The 14,470-nt window shown below is 37.0% G+C and overlaps 2 protein-coding genes across 4 annotated transcripts in view; both read left to right on the plus strand.

Moving 5' to 3' along the window:
* Nucleotides 1–2,750, plus strand: part of LOC132101715 (insulin-like growth factor 1 receptor) — a 97,255-nt gene extending 94,505 nt beyond the window's left edge. For both annotated transcript variants that reach the window (XM_059506878.1, XM_059506870.1), the window contains one exon: nt 1,540–2,750. In XM_059506878.1, the coding sequence (XP_059362861.1) occupies nt 1,540–2,008 (469 nt within the window). In that variant the 3' untranslated portion in view covers nt 2,009–2,750. The remainder of the gene's footprint in view (nt 1–1,539) is intronic.
* Nucleotides 2,751–6,710: 3,960 nt separating this feature from the next.
* Nucleotides 6,711–14,470, plus strand: LOC132101746 (leucine-rich repeat-containing protein 28-like). Of its 2 annotated transcripts, XM_059506930.1 has the most exons (10): nt 6,711–6,819; nt 7,292–7,521; nt 7,625–7,665; nt 7,945–7,982; nt 8,073–8,210; nt 9,220–9,426; nt 10,162–10,264; nt 11,312–11,487; nt 11,576–11,735; nt 14,344–14,470. In XM_059506930.1, exons 2-10 carry the CDS (start codon nt 7,354–7,356, stop codon nt 14,411–14,413), a joined length of 1,101 nt encoding a protein of 366 aa, XP_059362913.1. In that variant the 5' UTR covers nt 6,711–6,819; nt 7,292–7,353; the 3' UTR covers nt 14,414–14,470. The 2 variants fall into 2 exon arrangements, with proteins under 2 accessions (XP_059362913.1, XP_059362921.1); XM_059506938.1 differs by lacking the exon at nt 6,711–6,819 and having other exon boundaries at nt 7,400–7,521; nt 7,629–7,665; nt 14,344–14,464.

Consider the following 14,470-nt stretch of genomic DNA (forward strand, 5'->3'; position numbering starts at 1 on the left):
CACCCGGACTCTTCTACGACGAAGCCATGCTGTTGTTATAGCTGCAGTATGTGGTTTTGCATTGTCCTGCTGAAATAAACAAGGCCTTCCCTGAAATAGACGTTGTTTGGAGGGAAGCATATGTTGCTCTAAAACCTTTATATACCTTTCAGCATTCACAGAGCCTTCCAAAACATGCAAGCTGCCCATACCGTATGCACTTATGCACCCCCATACCATCAGAGATGCTGGCTTTTGAACTGAACGCTGATAACATGCTGGAAGGTCTCCCTCCTCTTTAGCCCGGAGGACACGGCGTCCGTGATTTCCAACAAGAATGTCCAATTTGGACTCGTCTGACCATAAAACACTATTCCACTTTGAAATAGTCCATTTTAAATGAGCCTTGGCCCACAGGACACGACGGCGCTTCTGGACCATGTTCACATATGGCTTCCTTTTTGCATGATAGAGCTTTAGTTGGCATCTGCTGATGGCACGGCGGATTGTGTTTACCGACAGTGGTTTCTGAAAGTATTCCCGGGCCCATTTAGTAATGTCATTGACACAATCATGCCGATGAGTGATGCAGTGTCGTCTGAGAGCCCGAAGACCACGGGCATCCAATAAAGGTCTCCGGCCTTGTCCCTTACGCACAGAGATTTCTCCAGTTTCTCTGAATCTTTTGATGATGTTATGCAATGTAGATGATGAGATTTGCAAAGCCTTTGCAATTTGACGTTGAGGAACATTGTTTTTAAAGTTTTCCACAATTTTTTTACGCAGTCTTTCACAGATTGGAGAGCCTCTGCCCATCTTTACTTCTGAGAGACTCTGCTTCTCTAAGACAAAGCTTTTATAGCTAATCATGTTACAGACCTGATATCAATTAACTTAATTAATCACTAGATGTTCTCCCAGCTGAATCTTTTCAAAACTGCTTGCTTTTTTAGCCATTTGTTGCCCCCGTGCCAACTTTTTTGAGACCTGTAGCAGGCATTAAATTTTAAATGAGCTAATTAAGTGCATAAAAGTGTAAAATTTCTCAGTTTAAACATTTGCTACGTTATCTATGTTCTATTGTGAATAAAATAAAAATAATTTATTAAAAATAAAATATTGGCTCATGTGATTTGAAATTCCTTTAGTTTTCATTTTATTAAAATTTAAAAAAATTCCCAACTTTTCCGGAATTCGGGTTGTATATATATATATATATATATATATATATATATATATATATATATACAGAATAGAATAATTTAACACTATTAATACAATACTATTAATACATGTGTGTGTGTGTGTGTGTGTGTGTGTGTGTGTGTGTGTGTGTGTGTGTGTGTGTGTGTGTGTGTGTGTGTGTGTGTTTTTTTTTGTCATAATTATCTGTTGTCAGAAACTTTGTAATTGACTTTTAGCTCTTCGTTTTATCCGACACACATAATCTTAAAATGGCCAAATATCATTCATTCATGTGGACTGGACAACAACTAGATTTGATGTTTCTCAAGGATCATGTTGCTGAACTTCTCTTTGTGTGCTCTTGTGCTCTTTCAGGTTTGAACTGATGCGCATGTGTTGGCAATACAACCCCAAAATGCGGCCGTCCTTCCTGGAGATCATCAGCAGCATCAAGGACGACCTGGAAGAGGGTTTCAAGGAGACAAGCTTCTTCTACAGCGAGGAGAACAAACCCCCGGACACCGAAGAGCTAGACATGGAGAATGTGGGAACCATGGAGAACGTTCCTCTGGAGCCGTCCTCCAGCCTGCAGCCCCTCGCACCCTCTCTGGCCTCCCCTCAACAGTGTGCCCCTGCGTCCCAAGGCTCCTCCACCCCAGCCGGCCCGTCCTCACCGCCTTCCTCCCCCAGCTCCACGGACAAGCACCCGCTCCCCACGTCTGCGGCAAACGGGCCCTCAATGGTTCTCCAGAGCCCATTTGACGAGACCCAGCCTTACGCTCACATGAACGGGGGACGTAAGAACGAGCGTGCCTTGCCTCTGCCCCAGTCGTCGGCTTGCTGATCGGCAGCCCGGTCCTGTTTCCGGACATGTCCCTGTCTGTCAAGCCACTGTGTGGTCTCCTGAGAAGAAATATTAAAATAAAGAGACAAGGAAAGATGAAATGGTACAAACTGAGAGTCCAGGCAATCAATCTTTTCAGTCATACCTCAACAGACAAAGTTTGGATTTCTTTGTTTTTTGTGCATTTCGATTGAATCGTTGAATTGATTGACATGAACTCATTTGTTATTTCCTTAGACTGGATGACTGACTGAAAAACCATGACCTTCACTCTCGCACTCGATAAGCTGACTGTTTTTTGTTACGTTTTGTTACTTTTCTAAACTTCCAAAACTGGTTTGAAGGTCTATCAGAGCCAGTAGTGGTACGGTGGCATTATTACGACACGCTCTGCATATCTCGAAGCCAATCCAACAGCGAAGCACTTGCTCTTGTCTTTGTTTCCAAAGACGTGCGTCTAAATTAGAGAAAGATGTGTAAGGTTTTTCTTTTGCTTGTCTTAGAAGTTTGTTCCCCTGGCCCAACTCAGATCTGGGGATGGAAATCCTTGACTTCCGTTTTCTCCAAATCATCAGGTTGTGCAACGTAGTGAAGAAGAAATTCTTTAATCTGCCAGATGTCTGTCTTTTCTTTTCTTTTTATCAATGTTGCCAAATTGTCATTTAATTCTCTGTGCATCCAAATTCCTCTAAATACATGTGACAGTTTTTTTCCCTAGGGATCCAAACTAACTTAAAGGAATAATTCACCCAAAAAAGGAAGTTTACAAAATATGTACTAACCCTAAGGCCATCTGAGATGGAGAAATGGATCATTAAATCACCTGCTCACCAGTGGATCCTCTGCAGTGAATGGGTGCCGTCAGAATGAGAGTCCAAACATCTCATAAAAACATCACAGTAATCCACGCGACTCCAGTCCATCAGTTAACAGCTTGTGAAGGGAAAAGCTGTTTGTAATAAACAAATTTATCTTGAAGGCAGGTTATTTTTTAAACTAAATTTTTTAAAATTTTAAACTATGTGTAAAATATGACTCTCATTCTGACGGCACCCATTCACTACAGAGGATCCAATGGTGAGCAAGTGATGTCATGCTAAATTTCCCCAAATCTGTTTAGATGAAGACACAAACTCATCTGCATCTTGGATGGCCTGAGAGAGTGAACATTTTCAGCAGATTTTCATTTTTGGATGGAATTATTCATTTAAAATCACAGAGTCCCACTTTTCTGTCTTCTTGCTTAGGGTTTGACGCATTTAGGATGAAATAAGGCACGAGTCGAGCAACAGATGCAGCAGATATTACATTGCAAAGAAACTTTGGATAAAAAAAGAAGCTCAAGAGGTTTTAAGTAGTGGCTTTTTTTTTTTTTTGGAGCAATTCTTTCTCTTGGTTGTTTAGTCGTACGTCGGACCACAGAGCATGTGCATCGTTCGTCGGTCACTTTTGTACCTTTTTTACAGTTCAGATTGATCATCTACATGTCTGTGCTAAAAAAAAGCTGCTATTTTATTATTGTTTTTCTTTTGTGGTTGTAATACATATACATATATATATATATATATATATATATATATATATATATATATATATATAAATGTAAAAAGTTTTTCAGGTGTAATCCTTTGCCTTTCCACTAGAGTCCATTTTATGATGCTTATAGTTCTGCAAAACGAGACAAAAAAATGTTCATTCTAAGAGTTAAAAAGTTGTTTAATTCCTTCTGTTTTGATAGATTATCTCTCTTTAAATGCTAAAGAATGGCAGATGAACACACTATCTTGTGTCTTCATGCCATTAATGGTGGCACCCAGTGATTCTGTAACAGTTCGACACTGTGTCTCTCTTCACATTAATGCGCAACAAATACTCTCAGGTCAGACTCCTAAAGGATTCGATCTCAGACCCCGATGTGTTCTTGTCTCGCTGTTCATTCCTCTTTAATCAACAAAACAAAGACTGAAAATGTGGCAAATTTTGAATTGATTTCAGTGCTAAAAGATAGACTCGTCTCATACTTTGGATTGATTGTTCAGCCTCATTTGTGACAGATCCTGCCGCCCTTCGAAGGCCCTGATCTTCTAAACTCTGCGTTTCCTTCCTTCCTTCCGAGCAGAGCCTGATAAACTATTATACAGATATGATTGGGCATATCTCTATGCAGAAGCTGTGTTTGTAACATAGATCACTTATATGGATTTGAGATAAAGGTTTGACTATGAGTGCCAGTTTTTGGGACTTTTTTTTTTTCACCCTGGCCTTATTATTTAAGTTATTACTTATTATTTATTTTGTCTATATCCTTTTTCTTTTTTGTGATACGTTTATAATCACTGTATCCCCCCCCCCCACCACACCCAACCCCTGATTATATTTTAGATATTTTTATATGCTTTTTTCCATGGGGACTTTTTTTTTTTCAGACATTTTATCTACCTCACTCTTTTTTTATGTACCTATATATAAAGTACATCTGACCTTTTTTCATGAAAAGGACAATATTACTGCTCTCTGTATCTGGGTGAAACCTCACATAAATGCTACAAACCACAATCTCGGAGTGGAGAAATTACCGAGTTACGGACATTTTTGTACGACTAGCTGCTTTCTTTCCTATCGGATCTTGCTTAAATTTTTTTTTATTATTTATTTTCTGAGATTAAAAAGGTCTGACCGTTGACTTCAAATGTGCTGGAATGTTGTTGCTGTTTAATTTATCCATCTTTTAACTTGTGGGCAAAGATGGAATATCTAGAATGGATTATTTTTTTATTTTTTCCAGTATATACTGATTGTGCTCTCCTCTCCCTTTCATGTTTCTGAATTTCACGGTTGGCATTGTTCTGTTTTATCTTTTCATTACACATTCATTGTTGTGTATACTTGCATCAGAAACCAAATGTTAATCGAAGCAAAAACACTTTGGATATGAACCGATATACTTGAGTTTTGGTTGTTGTCAGGTGCATCCAATTTACATAATCATAAGTTTTGTCCTGGTTTATAGCAATATATATTTTTTTTATTATTAAAAAAACACCATGTGGAATGAACCATTTCAGTGCGATTTAAATAAAACTAAGCAGATGTGATATATAGTTGAAGAAATGTTAGCTGATATTTACATATTTCATTCACAGCAGTTTGATGAAATATTGTCCATGCAGATATTGAGCCGATTAAACTGAAATAGTATCCAGATGCAAGATATTCTTGTAAATATCCTGAATTTTTTCGAATAACTTTATAAGGGAAATGTGAGTTTTTAGGGGAAAAAATATCAAGCAATGATCATACAGTGCCACCAATGTTATGTTGGTCTTTTTTTTCTGCGTTTTTCGTAGTTTTTGTTAATCGGTGATTGTGCAAGACACCATCCTAATGCTCCCCTCTGACTGTCTCCGCTTACAGAGCCGCAACACGCGACCAATGGCTGATTTCTTGATAACAGATCTGTTGACTATGGGCTAGATCTTCTCAGGGCTGAAGGTTTTGAGTGGCCGTCAGAAGGACAGGAAGTGACCTGTTCCTCGGCGCTCACTGTACCCTGCTGCTGAAAACTGCTGCTCTCCATCATCTCACCAGATGCTCGTTCTGAAGTCCAGACACGTGGTGTTGCTCTGATAGTTACGTGAGGGTTGAGAGGGGAGCATTGGAGGTGTTTCGAGATCTGATGGCGCCATCTAGAACGTGAAGAAGGGTTGTGTCATGTCTCAAGTTATTTCCTTTCACTCCTTGATGCTGGGGAGCGCAATGTTTGGTTGTTCAGTTAAGACGTGTTCGATATGTATGTGTTCGTGTCTAAAGAGGGTTGCAGATCCTAAATGGGAAGGGAGAATGGAGAATGTTTTGTGGTCCAAGTCTGTTCAAACCTGGCTGTTCTGATTAAAAAAGACACTTATTAACTTTATTTGTGTGGTTTTCTTTTGTGTACATTTGAAAAAGGAAAAAATTAAAAAGGAAAGGAAGATGGAGAGAATGATCATAATGGAATTATGATGGCATATTGCAAAGAGAAAATAATTATAAGACATTATTGATAATAAATACAGATAAATCATTTTGTGATTCGATTTGCATATTAAGTAGTAGGTTCGGATTAATCGTGAAGCAGTACTGTAAACTCAATTTTAGCATTATAGTTAATGCATAAGACAGCATGTTAATACATATTATAATTACATTTGAATTAAATGCCTTCTGCATATTTTCACCTGCATTAACTACAGATGTCCTTTTGCATGTCAGTGAATTAATAAATTCATAAAATGAACATGGTTCAAGGCATTTTGTACAGTGTTTATGCATATCAGGAAGGACTGTTATATGTACGGTATTGTAAGTGACGCCATGCATGAGCAAAATTAAATCATGCATTATTCAATATAGCAGCAGTAGCTTTTAACAGATAAACACAATGAATTATGAGTAATTTAATGTGGTGTTTCCAGTATTTTGTCAGTGGACTTCTGAAAGCATCAAATGTGTTCAAAAGCATAAAATTAGTTTTTTAAAAAGATAAATAAAACGTACATTGAAATTATATTATATCATATTAACGTTATTAGATTATTTATTAGTTATAGAACAGTGAAATGAGACGCTACCGATTTTTTTTTCTTTCTTTTGATGAAAAACAAAAAACTACAAATAAAAAAAACTACATTACCCATGATGCTCTCTGTCTGTATCCAGTGACGCGTTTGTTTTCAGACGGAAGAGCAGTTCGGTACACAAACAACTCATAAATAACCGCAGTGGTTTTCAACAGGGAATTATTCATATTTCATCCACGACAGGGATGCTGTGTAAGCTGCCCATTCATTCATGACATCCATCGTCGTGTTTTTCGTTTGCTTTATTGCTCGCTGATTCTAAAAAGGAACACTTTGAGCTGCCGAGGAGATGATGTTAGTCGATGATTAGATTTGTGTAAATTTAGAGACTTAATTTACATGTACGCTCGTCATTTGTTTATCAGACTCTGAATGACAGTACAGCATCATCTTTATTTAGCATCTGACATTACATAAAGCTTTAATGCTGCTAGTAAACTAAACATCAGTTCATGAGTAACGTCAAGTTCAAGTGTTGCTGTCATTCTGTACAATACATCTCGCCTTTGTTTTTTATTGTTTTTATTATATTATTTTTTTATATTGTTCTTTATATTTATATATATTTTTATATCAGTTACTCTGTATATTTTGTCCTAATTCTTAATAAATCCATGTAATTCTATATAAATAAAAAAAAAATGTCTAAAGATGTTTCTTTCAGGATGGAAAAGTAGAAGCTGAAAGAGGGCAAACTCTCTCAGCCCAAGACGGTTCTCGCAGCACATGGCGTCTGAACTCCATGAAGCCATTTTTATGGCCAAGCAAGAGCGACACAAGAATCTTTTCCTGAACTACAGAAACCTCAACAGTTTCCCTGTGGAGCTCCTCAGAGATGAAGGGATGCAGTTCCTGGAGCGTCTCTTCATGAAGAGAAACTCCCTCACTGCACTTGTAAGATCTCAGTCGCAGTGATGTGGTTTTCATATCTGATTTAGCCCTGTATTGAAATATTATGAAAATATTTTGCATCCTCATACTGTTTTCCTTCTGTCAGCCAGACAGTTTGGCTCAGAAGCTTCCCAACCTGATCGAATTGTGAGTATTCATCATTTTTATACTGAATTTTGTTTATGGTCTTCTAACAATGTTGTGTTAGTTACCGGTTCTGTTCTACTGTAATATTACTGTTGTCCAGTAGAGGTCCATCAATCTTTGGGACGTTTTCTTACCCACGCATAATTAATAGCTTTGTGACGTAAATAGGCCAAATATGAGTTTTGTAAAATCTAATAATTTGTGCTACATTTGTACGACATCTGATGAAAAACAAGATTATGACAAATACTACCGCCATCTTTCTTTCGTTTCATGTAGATACCTGCACTCAAACAATATTGCGATAATTCCTGAAGGTAATTTTATCTCATGATCACATTGTATATAGCAATATTTGGATGCCAGGTACTTCATGCATTACATGATACATTATGGTGTTTTTCCAGCAATTGGCAACCTAGTGAAGCTGCAGTCACTGGACCTGAGTGACAACGCTCTTCAAGTCATCTGTCCAGAGATTGGTCAGCTGCGCTCATTACGACATCTTCGATTGGCCAACAATCAACTGAAATTTCTCCCGCAAGGTTATGCGCGAACATTTATCAGCATGACTCTAAAAACTGACAACGGTTGCATTGCTGCTACTGATAATAGTGATTCTCAATTCTGATATGCACAGGAAAGTCTGATAATAAACAAAGAATGAATTGCTGTTATATTTGGTTTTATTGCTTTTACGTGCTTAAGATCAATAAAAATAATATTTCACTGCAAATAAATGCATGCTGCATGCATCAACTAAAATAGAACATGATTTAGATTTACATGCATTTATGAACTTATTTAACCTGAAATATTCCTAACGTTGAAGGAAGTCTGTGTGATTCGAACTGAATTATTTGCAGTAGATTGTGAAAATTGAGAGTGGAGTATAAATACAGTGCTGCCTTCCTGCAGTGCTGTAATTAATAATGCTTCTAGTTAAACAGCGCATTTAATTCATAGATGTTATCTATAACATTTTTTTTTATCCATGTGTAATTCAGCAGCTTTAACCGCATCAAACAATTTCAAATAGTATGAGGAGACTTTTAAACCTCGGTACACACTGCAGTTATTAAACTTCATTTAGCAGAGAAACTTAGATTTTTGTGTCCAATGTGACACTTAAATGCTTCTAAGGAGTAAAACTTTATAAAGAGACTGTGAGAAAATGATTAAGCTCTTTGACCCTCTCTTTAAATGCTTTGCTTCAAAACACACACGTTGTTTTAGATCAGTCTTTTTATTGCTTTTTCCCATTTTAATTAGGCAGTGTTTCATCTGAAGCCGAGACTGTTCCCGGCTTAACTTTATCATATGTGAATTATTCCAATTGTTCCAACAGTTATTTTTTATAAATATAAAAGAATATTTTAACTAGTGAAATGCATTGCAATGCATTAATACAAATATGGTTTCTTTTTAATGTCTTATGGTGTAAGGCTCCTGTTTTTGCCAGCAGAGGGCATAACAAGAGTCTCTAGGGTTATAATATCCTGCTTTTACCTGATTGAAACTTTAACAGAGATGTATATGTGCTTGTATTGGTAGGGCTGGGAGATCTCGGAGAGCTGGAGACTCTGGACGTGTCCATGAACCTCCTGAGGACTCTTCCGGAGCGTCTGCACCTGTGTCTGTCCCTGCAGTGCCTGACGGCAGACCGCAACCTGCTGCACTGCCTTCCTCGCCAGCTCTGTCTGCTGCCCGACCTCAACGAGCTCTCCATGGCTGCCAACTGCCTGACATCACTGCCCCTGGGTGAGAAGATAGGATCAAGATTACATTACATTCACAATTATACAGAAGGACGAAATATGGGGGTCAGTAAGATTTTTGTTTGTTTTGATAGAAATTAATACTTTTATTCTACTAGAATTCATTCAGTTGAAAGACATCTATTACATAATAAATGAATGCTGTTCTTTTTAGCTTTCTATTCGTCAAGGAATCCTGAAAAAAACATTCAAAACTGGTAATAATAAGAAATGTTTCTTGAGTAGCAAATCAGCGTATTAGAGTGATTTCTGAAGGATCATGTGACACTGAAGACTGGAGTAATGATGCTGAAAATTCAGCTTTGCATCGCAGTAATAAATTGCTTTTTTTTTTTTATATATTATTGATTATAAAAAAAGATATTTTAAAATCTAATAATATTTAACTACATTACTGTTTTTAGTGTATTTTTCATTAAATAAATGCAGCCTTGGAGAGCATAAAAAATGCTACAGATCCCAGACTTTTGAAAGGTAATGTAAGCATCATAATTAATCAGTTGTCTAGTTATGCTCAGCCCAAATGTAGTCCATACGAGTTCTGTGAAACCATATGATGTTTTTTTGGAATAAACCAGAAGTTATTAATATTGAGAAGTATTCTGTTCCTTGTGCACATCTATTATATCACTTTAGATGACTTGGAATATACTGCACGAGTACCAGGTGAATTATTTGATGTTGTTGCCAATATACTGATGTTGTATATTTTTGTCAGATCTGGGGCGCTCCATGGAGCTGCAGTTTGTCTTTGTGGACAACAACGCTCATCTGAAGGGGCTCCCGTCGTATCTTTATAACAAAGTCATCGGCTGCAGTGGGTGAGGGCGTTTTCTCCACACTTTATGTTTTAAAAATTACTTGCACATATTTCTCTAATTAATCATGATAAATCACATCTAGCATTTTAAGACGTGTGATCATACATTTATTTTCTTTTGAATCTTTATGTGGAAATGCTAATGGTTGAAACAACATAAGCAAATGATCAATATAACATTGTTTTTATTTGTCATTTAGTAACAATTACAGAACAATATTAAACAATATTCACATAATATTCACATAAACCAGTCAAAATAAATCTGTGCCTTTTATATAGTGTTTGGTGATGTTTTCATATGTTTTTTTTTATTTTTATGAAAAATGTCATTTCCTTTTTCCCCCATTTCAAAGTTTAAATTGTAAAATGTAAAATGTTATTGTTATTTTTCTCAGATCATATATAGCCCAGAAATAAAGAATCAAATTGATTCAGTACAAGACAATTAGAGTTGATCTAATTAAATTATATATATATTTATACACACACACACACACAAATACATAATGTGTCAATATGGGCATTTAAATCTGAAATAGTTGATTTAACATAATAATGAATCAGCGTGCAGCAATCATTGAGATGCCTGTAAGCGTCTGGACAAACGGTGCCACAGAAACTCATGGAAAAATGTGTGTAGAGTCTTTGGTCAGACTTTCCATCCATTTCTCAAAGTAAACAACATTGATTTTTTTCTTTCACACATGTGACTCTGCAAGAACTTACTTTCCTCAGACGAGCAACAAAACTCTTGATTATCTCAAAGATTTGCTATGGTTAATCTTCCAACTAGTTTTATAAACTGTCAACTCGACTTGTTAACTTTTAAAATGTTCAGCTGCTTTCGCTGCATATTTTCCCGAGAGCGATTTGCCGATCCCAAACAGATTCTGGGTGGAAATAATCTGGCATTATAAGTCAATTACAAAAAGTATGACAGTTGCTGATTTGCCAGTATACATAGCTTTTCATGGTCGTTGATGTGGTTGTTTCCTGGCTTTTTCAACCTGTTCACTTGGTGTTATTAATCTGTCTGCATGCACAGATGTGGTCTAGCTGTGCAGATCTCTGACGTGAAGCAGCTCAGTCTGACGCTGGGAGATGTGACTGTTCCTCTGCCCTCTGAAGTGAAGGCCATCGGGTCTGACACTGACCATGTGTTGCCTCTGGAAGAGCTGGCGTGCAGAGTACTACATGCAGCCTACAACAGGACCAGTAAGGGTAAGAGTCGCAAACAAACCGACAAAGCATCAGGTTCCTTCACCTTCACCAGCCTAAATCTTCTCACGTTCTCCCGTCTTGTGTGCAGATGTGAAGTTCCTGACACCATTCCTGTTGCCCAAGAGTCTGCTAGATGTAGTCCAGTGCCCTCTGGGTCATTGTCACCGCTGCAGTCAGCCCATGTTCACCGTCGTCTACCCTAAACCGTTTCCTCTCAGAGAGACCGCACTCGCAGGAGTGCACAAGAGGTATGGAAACAAAATTCCCTTTTGTTTCCTCTTTGTCACTCTGTAGTTAAAGTGTTTATATCAGACTATTTTTTATTTTTTATCCACTTATATTAATCAAGAAGAACAAAATAAAAAATAAACAGCGTATATTTTTTTTTTTTTTTTTTTTTTTTTTTTTTTTTTTTTAACCTTTTTCCATCTTCCAACCTTGGGGGCCGTTCACACAGAACACGGTTTTTTAATTTCAATGCGCTACTTTTCTATTGTTTTTTTAACGCGCTAGACGGATGTGCCTTGCATCTTTTGCACCATCTCGCTGCGTTTTTGCCATGTCAAGTTGAAAGAACTCCAACTTTTACACGCAGCACCACTTATAAATCTGTTTCAAAGCAGTGGACCAATCAGAAGATCCTGGAGGCGGGGCAAGCATTGTGTGTTTTTGTTCACAGTAGCAAGTTAGCATGAAAACTGTTTCATTGGACGGTAACATGGCAGAGGAGGCATCCTGCACTGTGCTTTGTTAAAACCAATCCTGAGTGCTGCGTCTCGGATTTTTAGACGAAAATACGCGTGCTGTGTGAACAACCCTTTCAATCCAATAATCCATCTCAAGCAAAGATCAAAGAAAACCATATTTATATCATACACTACCATTCAAAAATTAGATCTCAGTAAGATTTTTAGTTTTCTAATTAATACCTTTATGTAGCAAGGATTCATTCAATTTATAAAAAATGACAGTACTGACATTTATGATGTTTAATAAATAATATATCTTTTAATAAAAAATAAAAAGATTCAAATAAATGTGGTTCCTTTGAACTTTCTATTAGAAGAATTCTGAAAAAAAAGAAAATTATAGTGTCTACAAAAATATTAAGCAGCACAGCTGTTTTCAGCTCTGAAGGATCATTTGACACTGGAGACTGGAGTAATGATGATGAAAATTCAGCTTTGCATCACAGGAATAAATTGTTTTAAAATATACTCAAAGAGAAAACAGCTTATTTAAAATTGTAATAATATTTCATATTATTGCTGTTTTTACTATATTTTTAATCAAATAAATGCACCCTAGGTGAGCAATAAGAGACTTCTTTTAAAACATTATAAGCATCTTACTTGAGCGGTAGTGTACTGTATGTCCCCTTTAAATGCATGTGCATTCTGGGATTGACTGTTATGTGCATATTCATGTACCAAAAGCATCCTCACTTCCACACATCTCAGTTTTCCTCTCTCTCTCACGCTGGTTTCTCTGACCCCTGTCACTTCCTCTATCTCCTCATCTTCCTGTTCGTTTGATTGGTTGAAATGATCAGTGCTTGCTCCGTTGCCCGTCATGTTCCATCTGTAATGCAACGCTGTGGTTTTGGTATCAGCATCCAGCAGCGTAACCCAATCATCCTGCTCCACTGCTGCTCTTAGCTACTTCACGTGCATTAAGAGATCTAATCCACTCGCCAATTACCTCTTACCTCGAGTGTTCGGCTGATGTTTGGAGACGAGCGATGTGAGCGACAGAAAGAGAGGGAGGCCATCTGTTTAAGGGAATTTTTTTCCATTTTTCTCTTTTACTCCCGTAATGCTCTTCGTTTTCAATCTCGGGCCGTGTGTGTGTGTGAGTGTGTTTTGTGAAGGCATAACAGGAAACCCTCACTGTTTCAATAGCACTTCATCGACCAGCCTTGTGAAAGCTTGCATGTTGTGGGAGTAACATGACCTCCCTTATATACGCACACATTCATCTGCACATATATTTTGATCTCCGGTATGAAAGCTTTTGCCCTGTGAGATAGTTTCCTTTCAGCCAACCATACCAAAATGTACTTTAGGTTTCTTTGACCTCTGTCTTTTCGATGCTCCATTATTTGGTTTTGGTAAGGCGAGCATCACTATTAATATTGTTTTTACTTGTCTTAGGGTTTAAAAAATAATAATACTTTAGCCTAGTGTGACTTGTTGAGTAGAGGCATACTTGTACTTTTCGAAGTGATCCAACTTATAATTATTTCTTGGCATACAGTAAACCGGGTGCAAAGATTAGTGGTCAACCAATATATTGCCCAGGTCTTTATATTTTCCGAGATTTGTAATTTTACAAATTTTTTTTAATCTAAAGTGTAAATCTGTTTCTTTTTTTCTTCTTGTTAATATATACATACATACATCTTTTGCCTTCTGTCTGCGGTCCAGCTCACCCCTATATATTTATATAATTTATATATATATATATATATATATATATATATATATATATATATATATATATATATATATATATATATATATATATATAATTTTTTGGGAAAAAGGCTGCCATCATCTTAACACATTCTGACTGATGTTAAACTTCAGACAATACACATCAATTTATTGCATTATCTTTTGTGCAAAGGTATTTTGAAAATGTATGGTCATATCAAGCATTTTCCTGTAGATATTATTAAGCTCAACCTCAAAATTTGCATAAAAATGGTTGGACGTAAACTTACAACACAAAACCTGGACCACAAATAGAACCACCTACTGTAGCAAGGAGAAAGGTTTGCATGTTTTCTGCACAAGATCTCAGGACATATTATTATAAGCTGATTTTCTTTGCTCTTTGTATTTTTTTGCACAGAACCACTGTGAGTTTTGTAGCGTACTGCTGTTCTAGCCATTGTCTGAGGACGTTTGACCTGCAGGGCTGACGTCTCATATGCTAACCTCACATCACTGCTCATGGTGCTTTCATCTTCACCAAGGAC

Source organism: Carassius carassius, chromosome 2, assembly GCF_963082965.1.
Source record: "Carassius carassius chromosome 2, fCarCar2.1, whole genome shotgun sequence".
Classification (NCBI taxonomy): Eukaryota; Metazoa; Chordata; class Actinopteri; order Cypriniformes; family Cyprinidae; genus Carassius; species Carassius carassius.